General features: G+C 43.9%; 1 protein-coding gene across 1 annotated transcript in view; it reads right to left on the bottom strand.

The window, feature by feature from the left end:
• The window catches only part of fras1 (Fraser extracellular matrix complex subunit 1), a 562,738-nt gene that overhangs the window by 74,145 nt on the left and 464,742 nt on the right, over window positions 1-23,851 (bottom strand). Inside the window, exons 55-58 of the mRNA XM_078543632.1 lie at window positions 17,670-17,916; window positions 6,004-6,348; window positions 5,397-5,557; window positions 841-988 (exon numbers count right to left, since the gene is read on the bottom strand). Coding sequence (XP_078399758.1) covers window positions 841-988; window positions 5,397-5,557; window positions 6,004-6,348; window positions 17,670-17,916 — 901 coding nt within the window. The remainder of the gene's footprint in view (window positions 1-840; window positions 989-5,396; window positions 5,558-6,003; window positions 6,349-17,669; window positions 17,917-23,851) is intronic.

The following is a 23,851-nucleotide window of genomic DNA, read 5'->3' as shown; positions in this document are numbered from 1 at the left end:
TTAAACCACAACAACCTGTATTTATATAGTGCCTTTTATGTAATTGAATGCCCCAAGGTACTTCACAGGAGCATTATGAAGCAAAATTTAGCACCAAGCCACCAAGGAGATATTAGATCAGATTACCAAAAGTTTTGTCAAATAGGTCCGTTTTAAGGGGCCCTTTAAAGGACGAAATAGAGGTAGTGAGGGAGAAGGGTTTAGGGAGAAGGTTCCAGAGTTTAGGCTATTGGCAGCTGAAGGCACAATCACCAGCAGTGGAGCAATTAACATCGGGGATGCTCAGGTAGCCAGAATGAGGGGAATGCAGATATCCCAAAGGCTTGTGGGGCCGGAGTAGGTTACAGAGGTGGGCAAGGCCATGGAATGATTCAAAAGCAAGGATGAAAGTTTGAAAATCGAGGTGCTGCTTAAAGGGATTTATGGAACCTGATTTCATGAGAACAGCCAATCCAGCAGTGGTAGGCAGGTTAAATAAATCTAGTGTTTGTTTCCATAACAAATCAATAATTTGATAATGAAATATTCAAGGCTAACAGAAATACAAAATATATCAATACGATCGCTGGTGAAATTCCCAATGCAATCTTCCTTTCAACATTTCGTGAGAAACAGCTCAGAATGCAGTTAACTTCCTTTACGGCATTTATGATTAAGAAATTGGACTCCTGCATAATTTAGCAGCAATTTACCATGTTAATAATTATTAGAAAACGACAATTTCACAGTAGACATCCACTCAAACTCTCTGACTTTCCTGCAAGAGTATAAGGTTTAAATATTAAATTTACAACGGTGCATTTCAGATTTTCTGCGTAAAGTGTTATTAAAGCAGCCTACCGTCCTGATAGGTGTCATTGATAGCAATGGTAGCTTGGTAGGGTTTAGTTAGCTCTGCTCCTTGTGCTGAGCTCAGGAATACAATGAAAGTTTCATTCCCTTCAATGATTGGATTCTGTACATCATCCAGAATAGTTAAAGTGCAGACCTGTAAGGATAAAATTGGTAGTATTTTTGAGTAACCTCAGTCATCAAATGGCTCTATTGATAGGAATTGAAACAGAAAATGCTGGACTCAGCAGATCTGCCAGTATCAATGAAGAGAGAAACAGGAGGCGGTATTTAATGAAGGTAATGGGGATCTTGCCTGCTGGCTGGAGAAGCGGCGAGAGCCCCGCGTCGCCTCTTTTCATGAAGGCCTGCCATATTAAGGGCCAATCAGGCACTTAACTGGGCAATGGCGGGTCTTCCCCAGGATCAAAGACCCTGTATGTGGGGGGGTTGCCAAGAGCTGCCTGCCAATCACAGACCGGCTGCTCTTCATTGCTCAGCAGCATCGCCGGGGAGGCGGTGGCTGATGCTGGTAATGCAACTACCCGAGACCTTGGGTCGCCATAGACCCAGGCACAGTTGAATGATTGCAGCTACACGGGTTAGGGTCAGCAGCAAGGGCAGGGGTGTCTCTCAGTGAGTACATGCCCCTTTCCTGATGCCTGGTCCCTTGATCAGACACTGAGTGCCTTTGAATTAGGAATCCCACCCCTCCCTTGCTGGAAGCCCGCAATCAAACATGCTAGGGTTTCCTGCATGGCAAGCTCCCCACTCACCTTTGGGTGAATCCCAGCGGCAGCGGGATGATGATGTTTACTGGGCACTAATTGCTCACTTAAGAGTCTCAATTGGCGGCAGGTCAGGAAGGCTGTCCATGGACCTTCCCGACCTGGGCTTAATCGGGAGAGTTGGGAAGGCGGTGGAGTCCCCACCTGCCATCCTCCCACCTGACTAAATGCACCTCGCCACCAAAATTGCCATGGGGAAAGGGCATTAAATTCCTTCCAGTGTTAACATTTCAGGTCTGTGCCTTTCACCAGACCCGGAAAAGTTTAGGAATGTAATACGTTTGAGCGTGTGAAAGGGGGGGTGGGTGGAAAGAGGAAGAAGAGGGAAAGTCCGTGATAGGGTGGAGGGCAGGAGACATTAAATGACAAAAGGTGTCATGGTGTAAAGCCAAAGGAAGTGATAATGGGACAGGTGTGAGTGGCAGGATCCTGAATAGCTGCTCTCGGAAGCAAAGGAAATAAGAGCAGGAAACAGCATCAATACAATCACCAATGTACTGGAAGAAGGGGTGAGAGAGGGGACCTGAGTAGGACTGGAACAACGAACGTTCCACATATCCCACGGAAAGGCAGACATAGCTATGGCTTAAATGTGTACCCAAAGAAACACCTTTTATTTGGAGCAGTGAGTAAAGCTGAAGCAGGAGTTGTTCAATGTGAGAATAACTTCAGTCAGGTGGAGGAGGGCAGTGGTGGATGGGGACTGGTTGGGCCTCTGTTCAAGAAAAAATCAGAGAACTCTCAAAACAGTTCTGGTGTGGGAAGGGGATGTAGTCGGATTGGATGTCCATGGTGAGGAGATGGTTAGGGCTAAGAAACTGGAAACTGCTGAAGTGATGGAAGGATCAGAAGAATCGGGGATGTAGGTGGAAAGAGACTGGACAATGCAAGAAAAAAAAGAGTTGAGTTCAGAAGAAATCAGTTCATTGGGAAGGAAAAAGCTGAAATGATGGGTCAACCAGGGCAGTCCTGTTAGTAAATTTTGGGAAGAAGGTAGAGCAGGCTAAAGGGGGTTTGGGGACTATGAGGTTTGAGGCTGTGGAAGGAAGATCTTCAGGGGAATTGTAGTTAGTGACAATATTGAAAACAATAGTGATGTTTGGTGGTGGTGACATGGTCCAGGGGAGGTAGGAGGAAGTGTCAGATGGCATCAGCATCTACTAGGTAGAGGTCAGCATGCCAGACACCAACAGCACCACTCTCATCAGCGGGCTTGATGACAATGTTGGAATTGAACCTCAGAGAACAGAGTGTAGCAAACTCGGAGGAAGATATGTTAGAGGGAATGAGGGGAACAGAAAAATGGAGATGGCAAACGTCTCACTGGCACTTCTCAATGAAATGATGTAGAAGAGGTAGGAGGTCAAAGGGAGGGGTCCAGGTAGAGGGAGAATACTGGAGACAGGTAAAAGGGTCCACTGTACAAGGGAATGACTGCCTGGTTAAAGAAGAGTGCTTGGAGGCAGAGGCAATGCTGGAAGAGCTGAGTATTGTGCTGAGCTCGAGGTGGAGATGTAAAGTGATGAAGCCAAGACATTTGCTAAAGACAAGATTATTCAGGGTCTGAGAGGGGAAGGGTATTGTGAGTACATGGCAAGGGGTAAGATTGGAAGAAGGGATGGGGTCAGAGTGAAGTGAAGGGGAGAGGACTTTACAGACCTGAAAAGTGAACTCTGTTTTTCTCTCTCCACAGACGCTACCTGACCTGCTATTTTCAACATTCTCTGTTTTATTTCAAATTTCCAGCATCCGCAGTATTTTGCTTTTTTATCAATATAAATGTTTTCCATTGTGAGAAGGGGAAAGCTACTGCAGGCTAATAATTGACACTATTAAGGGAAACATATTTTTCTCCATTTCATCAATCAGTTATGGTGACCTCAGTGAGATAAACTTGTATTATCCAGAATTTGTAAAGATCTGATAAGCTTTTAGCAAATCACTGATCTGAAAATGTACAATGAATCTTAAGCATCTTATTTTGTTTCTACTGGACCTTGAAGTTGAAGGAACCTGCAATATTATTTGGAAAGTGGATTACTCAGATACAATACAGGTGGTAATAAAAACAGAAAAAGCTGGAAGTACTCAGCAGGTTATGGCAGCATCTGTAGACGGAAACAGAGTTAACGGGCAAGATTTGCTCGGCGAGCGGGAGCGGGGCCTGCTCGCCGATGCGTAAAATGACTAGGGATAATGTCGGGTGGAACTCCCGACATCACCCTGCATCATTTCCATTTTCAGGTCGGCGGGGGCGCAGCCGAGTCAGCTGTGCGCTGCCGACCTGTCAACGGCCTATTGAGGCCATTTAAAAACTAATTAAGGTCGTTAATGGACCTGCCCGTCCAATCTTAAGGCTGGCGGGCAGGCCGGGAGCCCGGGCGGGCTTCAGAAAAAGCATGAAACCTCATCCATGGGCGGGATAAGGTTTCATGAGGGTATTTAAATTTTTAAGAAAGGTTTCAGTAAAACTTATGGACATGTCCCAACTCATGTGACAGTGTCACATGAGGGGACATGGCAGGGAAAATTTTTAAACGTGTTTATTAAAAGTTTTAAATCGGAGCTGATCTCCTTAGCCTCAGGGAAATCTATGCGCTCTTTTGCGCGCATGTGTGAAAGAGCGCACTCCCGGCTGAGGGAATCCGCCCCCCGCCCGCACAGGGAACGTATAGGGGCGGGCCTTAATTGGCCCGTCCACGTAAAACGACGGTGTGCCCCCGATCAGGGGCGCCGATCGGAGGTGCGCCCACCCACGCCCGCTCCTGCACTTCCCCCCAACAGGGGAAAAATTTTTCCCAACGTTTTAGGCCTTTGACCTTTCGTTATAACTGGGGAAAGTTAGAAATGAAATAGGTTTTGAGCAAAGGGTGGGTGGAGCAAGGACCAAAGGAAGGTCTGTGGTAGGTTGAAAGACAGGAGAGATGGAATGACAGAAGAGTTGGTCTTCCAGAGTCAAAGAGAATGGTGATGGGACAAGAAAAGAAAGAAACAAAAGATGCGCCTAGAGCAGGGGTGATGCTGCTGAGTATTTCCAGCATTTTTTTGTTTTTATTTCAGATTTCCAGCATCCACAGTTGTTTGCCTTTGGATTAGTGTTACACAGGTAGTGTTTAGTTGAAGCTTTGATAACAGTCAATCATGTTTGAATCTTTTTGTAATGTGTCTTATATTTTGTTTCCTTCTCGTTAGGGTCATTGTGACGTGTACCAGTTGCTGCCCAATAGGACAAGCTTCCAGACTTCTGTCAGGTATTTTTATAGAACATGCATAATGAAAGCTCATGCTCACTCCAAAGTCTTCGTCCACCCTGGAGAAAGCTATCTCCATGCCTCAAATTTTTTCCTCTCTTCTGTACTAAAATTCCAGTGCTCCACCTGTTTTCTTGCCCTCTGTAAGAAAATGCCTGCACTCTGCAGGAGGAATGTTATGAATTTGCGCTGCCAGTGGAGAGCATCAAACCTTGGCAATATCAGGAATCTGACCCTGAATTGCCTGTAGCTTGCCAACTATTAATTCTCACTGACAGGATTGACTTGGAAAATTATCTAGCATGTGTCTTTACCCCTCTGCAAGAAAATATTTGTGTTCCATTTGCTTCTACCTATGAGGCATGCATGAGATTGTAAACGTAATATGTGGGGGAATTACAGGTGTAAAACCATTTGCATGTGAATTCTCATTTTGTAAATATCGTCACCATACATTCAATCAATGCCTTGGTTTAAACACAGCTCTGTGCAAACGGTGATATTATTTTAGATGAAGGGCGTTTACCTCTTCTGTTTTGCCAGGTGCAAAGTCAATCTTCTTCGAACTGGGGATATAGTCAATGCCTGGAGTTGCAGAAGGAGGGTCTGAAGGGCGTGTAGCACACCACACTGAAGTGAGCGTGGACAAATCACTGCCATGTCTGATAACTGGTATTTCAATGGAGCCTACAAAAAAAAACATTTCAGTATGACACTATGGCCCGAATTTTATTGCCCCGTCGTGGTGGGGGTGGGGTTGTAAAATTCAGCCAGCTATTCTAAACTCCATTGACTTCGGCGGGACCATAAAATCGCACTGTCTTAAAATTCCACCCTATATGTCAGCCTGGAGAAAAATTGCAGCTCCTGCGCTACTTCTGAGATATTGTATTTTATAAATTTAAATCTTTGAATTACAATCACATAGTTCATCACATTAAGGCTGACACATAGGTCAGTCCCATTTACTTGAATAAAATTCCACCCAATGTCTATGTATTTGCAAAATAAATGGAAAAATAATGCAGAATATATTTTAAAAGTCCATCATGCTTTCTGCAACTTTACAGTTTGTGATGCTGCAATCAGAGAGATTCGCTGATTGATGATAACAGGAGTAATTATGCACCTACCTGCATCTTCACTAACAGTGAAAGAAGAGTTCCCAAGAAATACCAGTGAGGCATCATTGGGACCATTTATAATCACTTTGGCAGCTGCAACTTCCCCGATCCGTGCATTGTCAGACGCATCAGCTAGGGTGATCTCAAAGTCCTCCTCCTCCTCATATTCACTGTCATCAATCAACTTGACATCACACGTTGACATGCTTACACCAGGGCCAAAGACCACACGATTCTCATTTGTCAATCCTCTGGTTTTGAAATCTGAACCGGATTCCAAGGCATACAGGCTGCTGCCTTTGGCTGTTTTTGGTACGGTATAGCAGATGGCTGAGACTGTACTACTGGTGTCTCCTATGAAGTGACAACAGACCATAAGACAATAAGACATAGGAGTAGAAGTAGGCCATTTGACCCATCAAGTCTGCTCCGCCATTCAATGAGATCATGGCTTATCTGAAAATCCTCAACTCCACTTTCCTACCTTTTCCTCATGACCCTTGATTCCCTTACTGATTAAAAATTTGTCTATCTCAGCCTTGAATATACTTAATGACTCAACCTCTACAGCCCTATGTGGTAAAGAATTCCAGAGATTCACTACCCTCTAAGAGAAGAAATTCCTCCTCATCGCTGTCTTAAATGGGCGACCCCTTACTCTGAGATGATGCCCTCTGGTCCTAGACTCTCCCACAAGGGGAAACAACCTCTCAGCATCTACCCTGTCAAGCCCCCTAAGAATCTAATATGCTTCAATAAGGTTGTCTCCCATTCTTCTAAACTCCAATGAGTACAGGCCCAATCTACTCAAACCCTCCTCATAAGAAAATCTCTCCATACCTGTGATCAACCTAGTGAACCTCCTCTGGACTGCCTCCAATACCAGTATGTCTTTCCTTATATAAGGGGACCAAAACTGTTCACAGTATTCTAGGTATGGTCTAACTAATGCCTTGTATAGTTTTAGCAAGACTTACCTATTTTTATACTCTTTTATACCTACTTTTATATTCCCTTTGCCTTCCTTATTACCTCCTGAACTTGTATGCTAGCCTTTTGTGACTTGTGCATGGGGACCCCCAAATCTCTCTGTGCTGCAGCTTTCTGCAGTCATTCTCCACTTAAATAATATTCAGATCCTCTATTCTTACTGCCAAAATGCATTACCTCACATTTGCCATTATATTCCATCCGCCAAGTTTTTGCCCGCTCACTTAACTTGTCTATATCCCGCTGTAGACTCTTTCTGTCATCCTCACCATTTGCCTTCCCATCTATTTTGTGTTATCCACAAACTTGGTAAGAGTATATTCACTTCTCTCATCTAAGTCATGAATATATATTGTAAATAATTCTGGCCCCAGCACTGACCCCTGTGGCATTTCACCAGATACAGTGAAAATGCCCCCTTATTCCAACTCTCTTTCTTCTGTTAGTTAGCCAATCCTCTATCCATGCTAATATACTACCCCAACACCATGGGCTTTTATCTTATTAAGTATCCTTTTGTACAGTACCTTATCAAATTCCTTTTGGAAATCCAAATATATTACATCTACTGGTTCCCCTTTACCTATCCTGCTTGTTACCTCCTCAAAGAATTCTAATAAATTTGTCAGACATGATTACCCCTTCATGAAGCCATGTTTATTCTGATTATATTATGTATTTCTAAATGCTCTGCTATTAAATACTTTATAATAGACTCTAACATTTTCCCAATTTAAAGAGGTTTAAAGAGACAATTTAAAGAGTTACATGAATATATTTTTTTCAAAACACATCTGGGTCATGTAAAACCAGAGCTAGAGGCAATTGTTTCTGTGTTTTAATACTTTTGTAATTCTATGCTCCATAACACCTCAGTATCATGCTGCATTTGGTGTTCAGTCGAGCAGGGACAAATAAGCAGCATCTGTCTGTCGCGTGAGACAGCAGTTATTGCCTGTTGAAGCAATAGCGAAGACTGTCGACCACAGTGTTCCAAAACTCTTGGGGCTGAATTATATAGAATGCCTTAGTTCCTTCCCCCCTGCTCCTGACTAAAAAGTTAGGGACGGAGAGTCTGCCCAGGGGAAGAACACCTACAGCCATTTAATGGCCAATTAGTCACTAATAGTCTGGAGGCGGGGTTTCTGCACCTCAGGGAGAGGAGGTGCCACCTCAGAAACCTCCCAGCCAATCAGTAGCCAGCAGCTCTCAACGTACTGGTAGGTACGGTGGCCACTGAACTTGAGTGGCAAGGAAGTGAGCTGCGATAGAGTGAACTTTGTAAGTGTTTGGGGGTCAATGGGGGGGGGGGGGTTGAGGGGGCTTGAGAGGCCATGGGTGGAGTACAAACTTGGGCGGGGGAGTCCTCTGATGGGCCTGAGGGACCCTTCCACCCACCACCAGTCTGAGCAGGGAAGCCTGCTGGGCTGGCTGATGGTGTGGGCCTAACTGGCACCCATGGGGTGAGGCCTTTTAGTGGGCATTAATAGCCACTCAAGGACATTAATTGGCCCACTGGTAGGTGGGCTACCTGATGCCAGCCCTGCCACTAGTCTAATGCTGGTGGGGGCAAAGGCGGGAGGTAAGGCTTTCAAACCTGTTGGTCTGGGAGTGTTAAATCCAGCTCTTGGTACATTAATGCAGGGTTAATTTAGTGTTTCATCTTTTCTCCATGAGTTTCACTATGCACTATTTTAGTGCAATATGTTATGTAATCACATCAAATCCTTCTGCACATTATTTTAACAAAATTGTTAACCCAATTTATTAGAAGTAGAAAAATGGCACAAATGCATTTAGCAATGCACTAAAAAGCACTCAGGAATTTGAAACACTCATGTGGTTCTTGTTCTGGTGTTCTCTTTGATGACTCTATTGTTCTTCATTATTGAAATATTTCACAAATTATGCTGTAACATGTAATATTATTTAGTAGCCAAATTTTCTACTAAAAATGGTTCTAGATAGGCACATTCAGGGTTCTTAATTGCAAAATACAGTCCAAACTATAAACACGTAACCTTTGGACAATCAAATGATATTTGATTATTGTGGGAGGAACCATCCTTCAGAAAGTAATTAAAATAAAGTGATATGTCGCCATGTAACTAGAGGAGTTCTAATCAGTAAGAGAGAGATAAATTGCAAACCCATTTAAACGTGGGAAGCTGTGTTCATTTTTTAGTGTGGTATGTAAATCAAAATGGCTGATTGATATTTGTGATAAGTGTTCCTTGGCAGGACAACCTGAAATGAGAAGTATAACAAAAGCTCATCTGATGGCTCAGTGAATAAATGCACTTCATGGTTTGGTAATAAGCCTTAAGTCAAGAAGATTGCATGTTCAGTTTTTTATTTTGCTGATTTCAGCACAGACAGCAGTAGGTGAAATGAATGGAAAATCTGGCTGGTTGTGTAAGTGTGCACGAACTATCCTACTGCGCTCTACCCAAATGATAAAGATGAAATGCTACCCCATGCTCTGTCAATGGGTGTAGCTCTCTATGCCTCCAAAGCTGAGCATATGATATTACTTTTTTTTCCACAATGAAATCTGTAGTACCAGTGAGTAGGTTTACAGAGCTGATTTGGATGATACAGTCCAGTCTAAAGATTCTAGTGGTATGCTGGGGCTGATGAGCCAAAGAATAGGATAATTGGTATTAATATAGGTAACTATAGGAATGCAGTCAGATTGAAGGACAGGAACTATTTTTCTACTTTCCTCTACCCTTCACTCCAGTAAGACAAATACTGTGGAACTTCAGAGTTAATATATGAAATAAGAGCAAGAGTAGACCATATGGAAGGTCAAGCCATCCAAAATGATCGTGGCTGATTTTCAACTCCATGTTTCCACCTGCTCCCCATTTCCCTCGATTCCCTGAAAGGCCAAAAATCTGTCTATATCAATCTTAAATATGTTCAACAATGGATCATCCACAACCCCCTGGGGTAGAGATTTCCAAAGATTCACAACCCTCGGAGTGAGGTAATTTCTCCTCATCTCAGTCCTAAATGATCAGCCCCTAATCCTAAAACTGTGTCACCTGTGTCCTAGATTCCCCAGCCATGGGAAACAACCTCTCAGTGTCTATCCTGTCAAGCCCCTTCAGAATCTTGTATGATTCAATGAATTGTACGTTTCAATGAGTTACAGGCGTTAAGGTCAAAGGTTGCCCAATTCTGAAATGGACGTAACTCTGAACTATCAGTAGAAGTAGGAAAACATTGTTTCTAAAATATAATTTCGGCAAAACAATTTAGTTTCTGATGTATTGCATGGTAAACGTAAGGTTCAGGTGCATGGATCATTAAAATTGGAACAGGAGCAGGAAACTTAGCCCCTTAAGCCTGTTCTGCCATTCAATGAGATTATGGCTGATCTGCAACCTCAATCCACATACACACCTTTTCTCCATTTCACTTAATACCTTTAGTTGAAAAAATCCTTCAATCTCAGTTTTAAATTTAACAACTGATCCAGCATTTGTCATTTGCCAAAGAGAGTTCCAAACTCTACCGCCTTTTGGATGCAGAGGTGTTTCCTAATTTCACTCCTCAGGTATGGCTCTAATATTTAATCCATGTCCCCTATTTCTAGATTCCCCCAACCACCCTATGTGATTTCCCTCTATCTACCCTATCTGGTCCCCTTAACATATGGAAAATTCAATCAAATAATCCCTTAATTTTCTAAATTCCAGGGTTTACAATCCTAGTTTGTGTAATTGCTCCTCCGAACTTAACCCTGCGCATTCAGATATCATTTGATAGTACAGAACTTGAACTTTGCTGCAAAAGAGAGACATGCTGTTAAAGCTTTTCATGTTGCATTCATCAGGACAGATACTAGAATGCCAAATTTCAAAGGGAACAACAATGTATACTGAATGAGAAAAAAGCACTGATTGGTCGTTATATTGCCATGGAGAATGCCCCCCCCAACCCAAGTTTTTGCTTAAATTCAAAAAAGGTGATTGACTCTCAAGGTGTTACCATGGGGCATGCACCCGGGAACAGCTGCCCCCATGCTTTTGTTCAACTGAAAAAGACACAATGCCTGGATATATTGTGTTTGCAGGGGCCAGGGCCCTGTGCTTGAATATATGTAGCTTCTGGTAATTGTAAATAAGGCACATTGCGAGATCAACTGATAATTTTAAATTGATTGTTAGTGTAAGTCTTAGCACACTTGGGATTGATCAGTAACTGCTATCCAATCACAGAATCACATCTAATGTTGGACACTACGTGTTGAATTTTGCAAGCATAGGTTTGTTGACTACAGTCAGTACTCTGTTGTGAACAGCTGAAGGGGCATGCAGTTTGATATGATCCACTAGTCATTGGGACTAATGAAATTTGAACAGAAGGTGAAGCTAGCTGTTTCACACTGCCACTGTGCAGTAGCAATGCAAGTGCCATTCTCCACTAATAGGATGCTGCCATCCAGCCAAAAAGATGTTCTGCCTAACACCCAAATGAGAAATGTGGGCTAGGATTTTACTTAAGGCAGGCGGGCTGGAAGGAACCGGGCGTGGAGCTGATCGCCGCCTGCAATTGGCTCCACTCCGCCATTTTACGTGGGCGGGCCAATTAAGGCCCGCCCAGCGTGAATCGTGGCTCCCGAGATCAGCGGGAAGGGACGGGTGGTGGCGGGAGGCCAATGACCGCCAGGTCCAACAGCGACCCGGTGGCCTATTCATAAATGGCGCAGGCAGCTGTCCAAAGGCTGCCACTGATGTCGGACAGGAGATTGTTGGATAGCATCCTCAGAGAGCAGGCCAGATGGGAGGGCAGGTCACCCGAGGTTTGCAGATGAATGCCTTGTTGCCCTCCTCGAGGAGGTGGCAGCACGCCGCAAGATCTTTGTGCCAAGGGATGGGAGGAGGAGGCCTCCCCACATAACAAAACTTGCCTGGGAAGAGGTGGCAGAAAAGATCAGCTCCCACGAGTGCCGCAAGAAGTTTAATGACCCCTTGCGATCGGAACAGGTGAGTACTGTGTTGGCATGGGTCACTTAGCACAGTAGTTAGGTAGGCACCACCCAACTCAGAATTTTGTTTTTGTTTTCATTCATTCACGGCTTGTGGCCTTTGCTGAGTGGGCCAGCATTTATTGCCCATTCCTAGTTGCCCCTGAGATGGTGGTGCTGAGCTACCTTCTGTACCTGCTGTGGTACAGGTACACCCACCGTAGTGTTTGGGGGAGAGCTCCAGGGCTTGGACCGAGCAACAGTCGTGGAGCACCAAAACATTTCAAAGCCAGGATGCTGAGTGACTTGTAGGGGCACTTCCAGGTAACGGTGTACCCATCTATCTGCTGCCCTTCTCCTGCTAGGTGGCAGTGCTCATGGGTTTGGAAGGTCTTAGCGTGTGAGTGGCAAATGTGATGGAGGCAGCATCTGGGCAAGGGGGTCAGCCCTGGCTGCTTGGAATGAGTGTATGGCGGCTCCAGGGTCACGAATCGGATGAGCCCTGCAATGTTTCACTCAGGTGGGGGTGGCAGAGCTGCAATGGCAATGCAGGTACAGGGTGGGCTAATCAATGCTCCTCTCTCCTTTCAGGAGAAGACAACGCGCAATAATGCAGAGTGGCTGCAGACTGGCGGAGGGCAGCCCCACCTTCTCATCATGACCAGATACGAGTAAGAGGCACATAAACTGGAGAGGCGCCATGTGCCCAGGTCAACTGGCCGCAGTGAGGTCGGGGTGCCACTGGGATGTAAGAGTGCTGTGCACTGAGGTCACAATGTCTATCAGTGCAAATATTCCACTGTTGACTGTACATTGATTTCAGCATCCAACATGGGATCCCCATTGATAATGGAAGGAGGAGCGCATCCTGATCTGTGTGCCAGGCATGCACATTAACAGTGTAACGACTGCTACTAATCAAATGTCCTTGATCTTCCTTTCAGCCTCTCCGGAGGGACGCCCGGACTCAGGAGGCTGAGGGCCCGCCGCTGACCCCTGAGGGCCCATAAGATATAAACATACCAGCGTCACACCCTCTCAGCCAGGCAGGCACTAGCGCAGATACCAGCACCTTGGTGGGGATAAGATTGTTGGCTAGTATCTTGGTGCACAGCGGTGAGGGCACTTCACACTCACTTGAGGTGCAAGCGGAGACAAGGAGTGCCCAGGGTGCCGGCAGTCGGAGGACTGCTAGGGTCCAGGAACATGCTCAGTCGGTGGCTGATGATGAGCCTCTGGAGTTGTCCCTGAGGCAGCAGATGCTGGAAGTCCAGCAGGGTGTGTGGGAGGATCTGGCGGAGATACAAGAGGGAATGCATGCCATGGTGTCCGTGATGGAGGAGTCCATGCGGACCATGAGCAATGCAATGAACCTCATGGCCAAGCACAATGCCTCCTCCATGGAGAGAATGGCGACTCTCATGGAGAGGCTCCTCCAGGAGAACAATCAGGGCCTCCTGGGGTTGCGCTCGGACCTGCAAGCCCTCACAGCGGCATTGACCTCAGGTGGTCAATGTCAGTGTGGGAGATGGATTGGGCACCCAGTATCCCAGCTAGGTGCCCATCCATCATTGGTGCGCAGGTAGGTCCAAAGCAACCTCATATTGGCGCACGAGCTGCCTGACGTGTCTGTGGGCTCGTCTCAGGGCGCTCTGGATGATGGCAGCAGCTCCTCCACCCCTCTGCCAGTGGCCGTGGCATCTGATAAGGCTGCAGCGACTGGGGAGATGCCAGCCGTGCCACTGGCCGCTCCCTCCCAGTCGGGGCCAGCACAGGCTCCATGGGCCAGAGGACGCCTGCCAAGGTCATCAAGGCCAACAGGACAGGAGAGTGAGCAGGCTGTCTCAAATGCCGGTGCCAGTGAGTGGGGAACACCTAGATGTAGCACCCGCAAATGTAAACATAAATCACCTTAGGCAGACCCCGGGCTTATCACCGCGGGCCTCTGGCTCGCTCTGCCTGGCCTCGTCCAAGCAATAGTGAATGAAAGTCAATGCATGCCTGAACAGAGCGTCTGTCACCAGCTTGACACAACTGTGAACAGCTGACTGGGAGACTCCACAAAAATCACCCACCGACCCCTGGAAAGAGCCGGAGGCATAGAAGTTGAGGGAAACTGTGACCTTCAGTGCCACTGGCATGGGGTGTCCACCCACACGGTTGGAGCTGATCTCAGGGCCAATCATCTGACAGGTGGAGGTCACTGTCTCCCTTGAGAGACGGAGCCTCCTTCGAAATTGCACCTCGGACATATTGAGGTAGCTGCATCACCACCTGTAAACCCTGGCAGAAGGATAGTGGCATCTTCTCTGGCCCCTTCCTGTTGATCCTGTGCCTCTTGTGCCTGTGCCTGTCCTCCCAAAGTTAGCTCCTCTGGAGGCTGAATATGAACTCCTGGCCTCCTCCCCTTCTGGCCCTCTCTTCCTCCCCAGAGGAGGTGCCTCCAGCAGAGAGCACAATCCCGATTCCCAGAGTAAGGGAAGACTGCCTGAGGCCTGCAAGGCCCCAGGTGTTATGATTCCTCCAGAGTCCTCAACTGAAGCCTGTTCTTTCTGTCAAAGCAGCTCTAAAGAGAATTGAAGTTGTCCTGTTCACACAAGCAAGTAGCAGTAAGTTTAAAAACTAAAGTACTAACAACTCACATTAGTGAAGCCACTCACCCCTATTATCCCGCCCGTGGATGAGGTTTTTCAGGCCTACCCGCCTGCCCGTGCAAGGCACTGAAAATCGCATGAGCTGTGAAAAATCACTGTCAATTTCTGCCTCAAAGGCCTTAATTGACCCGTTAATCAATGGCGGGTGTGCCTTGGAACTCATAGCGCCCACCTTCTGAAATATCGCAATGGCACGCGGTGACGTCGGGATGCATGCCTAACGTCACTGTGTGTCATTTTATACATCGGCATGTCGAGTCCGCCCCCGCATGCCGATGGAAAAATTCTGGCACGGTAACTGATTGTCAGTGCCAGTGTGATGCCAGTTATGAAGGCCATACGTCCCAACAATGAGTGGATCATATTAAACCGCATGCCCCTTCAGCTGTTCACAACAGAGTACTGGCTGTGCTCAATCAACCTGTGCTTGTAAAACTCAGAACATAGTGTGCAACATCAGATGTGATTCTGCAATTGGACAACACTTACTGAATAATCCCAAGCATACCAAGAATTACACTAACAACAATTTAAGATCATTAGTCGAGCTCGCAATGTGATTCACTGACGCTTGCTAGAAGCTACATATATTCAGACACAGGGCCCTGGCCTCTTAAGCATGGAGGACAATTGTTCCTTGTTGCATTCCATATGGTAATGCCTCAACCAATCAGGGTTAACTTGCCTTTTTTGAACTTAAGCAGTAAACAATTGGGAGATAACTGTTCCCTGGTGCATTCACCATGGCGATAACTCGATCAGAGTCCACTTGCCAACAAATTAGCACCCTTTTCTCATGCAGTATAAATTGCTATTCCCTTTGAAATTAGGTATTCTTCTGTCTGTCCTGATGAGTGCAAAATGAAAAGCTTCAACAGCATGTCTCTTTTTTCAACAATATTCAGATATCATCTGGTAAATCTACATTGCATTCCCTCCAAGGCCAATATATCTTCTTTAAAATGTGGTGTCCAGAAATGCTCACAGTCTCTAGGTGTGATATAACCAGAGCTTTGTATAAGTGAAATATGACTTCTATATCTTTGTACACCTGTCCTCCAGATAGAAAGGGAGCATTCCATCAGCCTTTGTGACTATTTTCTGTACCTGTTCACTACATTTTAATGATCCATGCACCTGAACACCCAGGTCTCTTTGGACCTCCACTGTTTCTAACTTCTCACCATTTAGAAAATACTCTGTTCTGTCCATTTTAAGTCCAAAGTGGATGGCCTTATATTTGCCTACATTGAATTTTTTTTGCTATACTATAATTTTTCCCATTCACTTATCTATCAATATTTATTTTTAATGTTACACTTCCACTGACACATCCTACAATGCTGCCTATCTTCGTGTCATCGACAAATTTTTGGCTTTCTATCCCATCATCTAAGTTATTAATAAATATGGTGAAAAGTTGAGACCAACACAGATCCTTGCAGGACACCAGTGTCACATTCTGCTATTGTACCCACTCTCTGTCTCTTGCTGCTCAGCCAATTTCCCAACAGGTCAATAATTTGCTCTCAATTCCATGAGCTTCAGCTAACAGCTTCTTTATCAAGCTTCTGGAAGTCCATATAAATAGCATCCAAAGAGATTCCTCTATTCACTACTTTAGTCACATCTTCAAAAAATTCAATCAGATCTCTCAGGCATGACCTAGTCATTACAAATCCATGCTGGTCTCTCTCAACAGCTGAAAATTTTCAAGGTGTTTCATCACCCCAACATTAGTTATGGAATCTAGTAATTTCCCGACAACAGATTTTAGACTAACTGGTCTATAATTTCCTGGTTTCCCTCGCTCATCTTTCTAAAATTAACCAAGGAAACAAAATCTAGCATACTATAGGGGACATTATTGCAAACTGGGTAAACGTTTGCATGGAGTAAGAAATATCCACAAATAATCCATAACCCTAAGGGCCTGAGCTTCAAGAATGGACCGTGGCATGGGCTAGGATTAACCAGCCTAGTGTTGGCTTCAGAGGTCCAATTACTTACTAAGTTCACATTGCTTGTTGGAATTTAGGGGCAAACTGAAAATCTGACCTGCTGCTCAAGGTGCACGTTGATAGTATTTTACTATTAAACAGACAACCAGATTTTGCCTTTGCTTTTCTTTAAACTGTGCATCAAAAATTAAGCATCTCTTTGCTTCCTGTCATGAAGAGATTAATGTCTATAATGTTACTAGAAATTATTTTTTAAAATAGAGTTTAGTGTGTCTGTGTCTATGTGTGTGTCTGTGTGTGCCTTAACTGGGTTAAAGCCAGCTAGTCTGGGTGCTTTGATGTATAGTAGTTTTGAGATGTTAATTGGGGAAACAGTAAGGAAGTTAAAAGGCAAAGTGTATTTGCATTTGTTGAATAAACCATTCAAAAGAATGGGTGACATCTTGCACCGAGCTAGAAGACACCAATCAATGTGTTTTTTCAGTTTACTAATGAAATTGGTGGAGTGAAAGGTTATTATTGTTAGAAGATGTAACATTTAAAGCCTAGTGATACAATGGAAAATTTACATTCAAAGGAAAAGCTTGGCATAAACAGAAAGGAGCTTGTGTGTGTAAGGCAGAGGCATGTAAGCTCTAACCAGCCTGTACACCTCCAACTGTGTCTCCAAGGAACCAACTTGCAAGGAACCTTATTTTGAATTTGTAAGGTCAAATGTGCTTTGCCCAGGGTCTCTTTAAATCTATGATTTTACTGTTGCCTTAATGGGGGCATAACTGAGAGTCAGATTAATTAGGGGATTTTTGTAGTTATTATAGTAGTAATTTTCTAGACATATGTATGTGCTTACAATTTTTCTTGTATAATTAAATGTCTAATTTAGTTTTATAAAAAACCTCTTGAGACTCAGTGGTCTTATTACTACTGAATTCAAAGCCTGCATCTGGAAACAAACAAATTACAAAAACGGGTTCTGACAGTTATTTAAAATTTCCCTCTGGGATTTCAACAACTCAGCCTTTACCATCGGCTGTGTCATAATACTTCCCTTTAGTTAATGTTATAGTTCAAAGAAAAGAGATTAATACAGACCTTTCCTTTCTACTGGAGCAAACAAGAATCCAGCACTTTCATTAACTCGATATAGTTTCTTGTCAAACTGTAGTGTGGGCTCATCTTCTGTGTCATTGATATTCACTGTAGCTCTGGTAATCTTCCCAAGCAAGGCATATGCAGGCATGCTCAACTCCACGTTAAAGCTTTCAATGTTTTCAAAAACCTGGTCATCATTTATAATAATAGTACAAGCCTTTGTATCTTCTCTCTCATCAAATTGAACCTTTTGAAGAACAAACATATGGAGACTGCTTAATGTCTTTAATCCTGTACAAAGGAAGTCCAGGTCATTGTTACCTGTCAGTTCTCATGGCATTCTTACAATAAAACATTACTGCTCCACCTCCATAGAACATTAACCTTCTCTTCAAATATATTCTTCCCCGTCCCTAGTTTTCTTCCTCATCTGTTTAAGGAGTTGACACAAATTTGTAGTTCTAGAGCCTCCATGGATACAGTCCACTTTTACTTTCCCAAATTATCTTCATATAGGAGCCTAAACATGTGGGTGTGAACAGGGTATTTAGTTATAGGAGGCATCACCTGAGAGCTGATCCTCTCCTCTTCCAATATACAGACCTGTACACTTTTCAGCAGAAGTCAATGAATAGCAAATAGCTACAGAACATTTTCTGTTAATTATTATTCTCAGTTACTAACCCAGCTTAAATCAGTGAATTCATTATACGTTAGGACCTGCTAGACCTGTATGGGTCAGTCACACATTTGATAATGCATTTCTGAACTAAGTTATCAGGAAGGTAACATTTCTAGTACTCTTTTTGTAGGATGTGACCAAGCAGTGCCACGTACCAATTTCTAAATGATAGGGCAGACATTAATCATCCTGCACACAGATACCATTAAATGGCAGGTTGCAAAGGATATATAATGGATATGTCATCAACAGTTAATGATGGTTATCATCCATGGATTAACATGTAAGCATTCCATCAGGTATTACCTAGTCATACATAACCACTTTATGAGTGAAAATCTGTAAGTTTCTTGTAAAAAGTGAAAATACGAAGCAGACAAAATATTATAACCTTATTAACAAAACCATGGGCAAAACAGTTTCTCAGAATTATTTATAAACCTGGATTTAATGCTGCCAGCTACCCATTGTGGCAGTATAAATCGGGCAACAGGGAACAGAAAATGGGCAGGAGTTCCTTTTTGCTGGAACTCCATCCACTTTCTGATGTAGTTTTTGAGGGTGACGACCAGTGGCATAGGAAGGTGAATGCTTCATTTGATGATTAATTTAGGGATAGGGCTGGATTACATGCCAGTTCCTGGCATTCTGCTATGTAGCACGTAAATCACACCCATGTGAAATGATTGCTAGGCAGTGGTGAGTATATGGAAAGTCATTGCAAGAATATAATTTATTAATGAAGGTACATTTCAGCCTTAACCTTTTTCTTCATGATTTTTCCTTATTGATATTAGGTTTTTATGAGCCTTTGTGCCAACCATTGCATCATTATTGGCTCCAATAGTTTTCCAATAAGAATCTCCCTTTGTGAGATATTTGGAAGAAGGTGCGCTGACGCTGCATGAGAAGTGGTCTGCCTCTACTTGCTCATACCTGCACCCCCGCATCTCTCGATAAAGGTGAAGTTGCCTCTTATTCCCAAAGGATACCCATTTGTGTGGACCCAAAGGCAGCAATAAGACGTGTGAATGTTTGACTAATTATAATAGTGGATGCTTCCTTGAACACACCAACCTCTATTTGTCAAGCTTTCTGTGACACCTCATAAAATAAGGCCTGGGTGATCAAGAGGAAGCACAGGCTGATTGGTTTCACATGCCAAGTTTTCACTAACCATAGCTATATGCATGGATATACTTGCCTGCAATGACTTTGGTAATGGTCCAGGTCAACAGAGAACCAGCTGCAGAGTTCAGCCATCTGCTGCAAGTTCATCCGCAGCAAACACAAAGCTGGCATATTCGGTGAAAGTAATGCTGTGCTGTGCCTGGAAATATGGCTTCACCTCACACTGGCACGCAATAATGCTGACCTATGGAAATTTTGATATGGACTGGGGTGATGGGAAATACAACTTACTTCTCTCACAAGCAGCTTCATCTTCATATCAGCAGCCATAAGACAAGTGGTTGGGTATTGGATTGCTTTGTTACTCCCATGCAAATTGATGTATGCACCCTGGGGTGGAATCGTCCCAGATTTGTACTAAGTGCAGTTGTGCCAGCCGCAATGGCGGCTTCTCACACTGTATCATCCCAAACCCACGTCATTAATTATGCATTCCCGGGAAACACGCCGTTTCCATGGCAGACAGGCTCCGATTTGCCCACCACGCCGTCACCTAGCCACTTCATCACGCCAGGTGCCACATTTAAAGTACAGCCGTGCTCAGTGCTTCCAGCCCAAAACTGCAGCAAAGAAGACATGGCCCTGAAAGGCAAGAAGATTGCATCCTCCAGGTTAAGTGACACGTCCCTTGAGTACCTTTTGGACACTGTGGAGACCCGCTGTGATGTCCCCTACCTGGCTTTGGCCACAGGAGGGCAGCAACTCTTGGCTTGGTAGGCAACGGCAATGGTGATCAGTGCAATGCTGCACAGAAGAGGTTGGCCATCCAATGCAGATAGAGGATGAATGGTCTCATCTGTGCCACCAGGGTAAGGCAACCATCTCATCACTCTAAACTCACACACTCAAGCCCATCACACATTCACTGGCATCTCATTCACTACCAGCTCAAGGGGCATCACCGTTTACTCTTTCAAACACACCCTCATATCTCCACCTGGCCTCAGTTCCTCTGGAGACTGCCTCCTTAGTCCTCATCATCTTGAGGCCACTTGCACAAATCAACTTGTGCTCCCACACAACCCATGGGATACCCCTCTTCCTCAGTACAGCCCTCACCCTGCAGCCTCTTCCCTTGCTTGAGGCTGCTTCTCCGCCTTCCCCAAGCAAGCCCTAGCCCTGCAGCCATACAAAACCAACACCGCTTTATGGCTGGTCTGGTAGGTAGAGACATGCACCTGAGCCCCCCTAAAAGTGCTGGGGTGTCCATAAGATGTAGGAGCAGAAGTAGGCCATTCGGCCCAACAAGTCTGCTCCACCATTCAAGAAGATCACGACTGATCTGATAATCCTCAACTCCACTTTCCTGCCTTTTACCCATAATCCTTGATTCTCTTACTGATTAAAAATCTGTCCATCTCAGCCTTGAATATACTTAACGACCCAGCTTCTACAGCCCTCTGCAGTAAGGAATTCCACAGATTCACTACCCTCTAAGAGAAAAATTCTTCCTCATCTCTGTTTTAAATGGGCCACCCCTTACTCTGAGATTATGTCCTCTAATCCTAGACTCTCCCACAAGGGGAAACAACCTCTCAGCATCTACCCTGTCAAGCCCCTTAGGAATCTTTTATGTTTCAGTAAGGTCACCTCACATTCTTCTAAACTCCAGTGAGTACAGGACCAAGCTACTCAACCTCTCCTCATAAGAAAATCTCTCCATACCTGCGATCAACTTAGTGAACCTTCTCTGGACTGGCTCCAATGCTAGTATATCTTTCCTTATATAAGGGGACCAAAACTGTTCACAGTATTCTAGGTGTGGTCTAACTAGTGCCTTGCATAGTTTTAACAAGACATCTCTATTTTTATAATCCAAACCCTTTGAAATAAAGGCCAACATTCTATTTGCCTTCCCTATTACCTGCTGAATTTATATGCTGGCTTTTTGTGATTCATGCATGAGGACCCCCAAATCCCTCTGTGCTGCAGCTCTCTGCAATTTTTCTCCATTTAAATAATATTCAGCTCCTCTATTCTTCCTGCCAAAGTGCATTACCTCACATTTTCCCACATTATATTCCATCTGCCAAGTTTTTGCCCACTCACTTAACCTGTCTATATCCCTCTGTAGACTCTTTGTATCATCCTCAGAGCTTGCCTTTCTACTTATTTTTGTCATGCGCAAACTTGGCGATAGTGCATTCACTTCCCTCATCCAAGTCATTAATATATATTGTAAATAATTGTGGCCCCAGCACTGATCCCTGTGGCACTCCAATAGTTATAGATTATCATCCTGAAAATGCCCCCACTTATCCCAGCTCTCTGTCTTCTGTTAGTTAGCCAATCCTCTATCCATGCTAATATACTGCCCCCAACACCATGAGCTCTTATCTTGTTAAGTAGCCTTATGTGCTGTACCTTATCGAACACCTTTTGGAAATCCAAATATATTACATCTACTGGTCCGCCTTTATCTATCCTGCTTTTTACCTCCTCAAAGAATTCTAATAAATTTGTCAGGCATGATTTCCCCTTCATGAAGCCATGCTGACTCTGCTTGATTATATTATGTATTTCTAAATGCTCTGCTATTACATCCCTTATAACAGACTCTAACATTTTCCCAATGACAGATGTGAAGCTAACTGACCTATAGTTACTTGCTTTTTGTCTTTTTTGAATAAAGGTGTTACATTGACAGTCTTCTAATCCTCTGGGACTCTTCCAGAATCTAAAGATTCTTGCAAAATTACTACCAGTCCATCCACTATCTCTGTAGCTACTTCCTTCAATATCCTAGGGTGCAACCTATCAGGTCCAGGGGACATATCAGCCTTTAGCCCCATTAGTTTCCCTAGTACTTTTTCACTAGTAATAGCTATTGTATTTAATTCTTCCCGTCCCTTGAGTACATAGTATTTTCAGAATGCTATTAATGTCTTCTACCATGAAGACTGATGCAAAGTATTTATTCAACTCCTCTGCCATTTCCTGGTTCCCCATTATTATTTGCCCAGCCTCATTCTCTAAGGAGCCTATGTTCACTTTGGGTTTCTCTTCCTTTTTATATATTTAAAGAAGACCTTACTGTCCATTGTTACATTACTTGCTAGTTTACCCTCAAAGTTTATTTTCTCCCTCTTCATTTTTTTTAAGTCATTTTTTGTTGTTTTTTAAAACTTTCCCAATCATCTAGCTTACCATTAATCTTTGCTGCATTGTATGTTTTTTCTTTCAATTTGATACTATCCTTAACTTCCTTGGTTAACCATGGTTGATTTATCCCCTTCCTAGAATCCTTCTTCCTCACTGTGATATATCTTTTTTGTGAGTCAAGAAATATTTTCTTAAACATCTGCCATTGTTCATCAACCGTCTTTTCTGCTAAACTCCAGTCCATTCCAGTCAACTCTGCCCTCATTCCATTGTAATTACCCTTATTTAAGTTTACCACAGTTGTTTCCAACCCAAGTTTCTCACTCTCAAACTGAATGCTAAATTCTACCATGTTATGGTCACTGTTTCCTTGGGGATCTTTTACTCTGAGATCATTTACTAAACCTGCCTCATTACACATTACCAGATCCGAAATAGCTTGATCCCTGGTTGAATCCACACCATATTGTTCGAGGAAACTGTCCCGATTACACTCTATGAATTCTTGCTTGTGGCTGCCTCTGCTAATTTGTTTTTCCCAATCTACAAGAAGATTATAAAGTCACCCATGATTAATGTACTGCCTTTTTTACATGCCCTCATTATCTCCTGATTTAGTTTTTGTCCTACAGTATAGCTACTGTTAGGGGGCCTATAGACTACTCCCACCTGTATCTTCTTCCCCTTGTTATTTCTTACCTCCACCCATAAGGACTCTACATCTTCCGATCCAAGATCATTTCTTGCTATCATACTTATTCCATCTTGTACTAACAAAGCTATCCCACCACCTTTTCCTTCCTGCCTGTCCTTCGAAAAGTCACATACCCCTGAATATTTAGTTCTCAGCTTTGATCTCCTTGTAACCATGTCTCTGTAATAGCTATAAACTCATATCAATTAACACCTATTTGTGCCGTTAATTCATTTATTTTGTTCCAAGTACTACATGCATTTAAATAAAGAGCCACACATTTTTGCCTTTTTACCATTTTTTACCCCTTTGACCCTATAGTTGCTGCTGTTTTTTAATGTTTGTACACTCTGCCCCTTTCTGTCACACTCTGGGTATTACTATCTAAATAGCTGCCCCGCAAGGCAGCCATATCCTTTTGCTTTGTAAGCCTAAGTATACCCTCTCCAGAATCCTACCCAGTCTATTTAGTTTAAAGCCCTCTCTATAGCCCTAGTTATTCGATTTGCCAGG

Source organism: Cetorhinus maximus, chromosome 1 (assembly GCF_964194155.1).
Source record: "Cetorhinus maximus chromosome 1, sCetMax3.hap1.1, whole genome shotgun sequence".
NCBI lineage: Eukaryota > Metazoa > Chordata > Chondrichthyes > Lamniformes > Cetorhinidae > Cetorhinus > Cetorhinus maximus.
The sequence above is the reverse complement of the archived record's forward strand: the minus strand, read 5'-3'. Positions and strand labels throughout refer to the sequence as shown.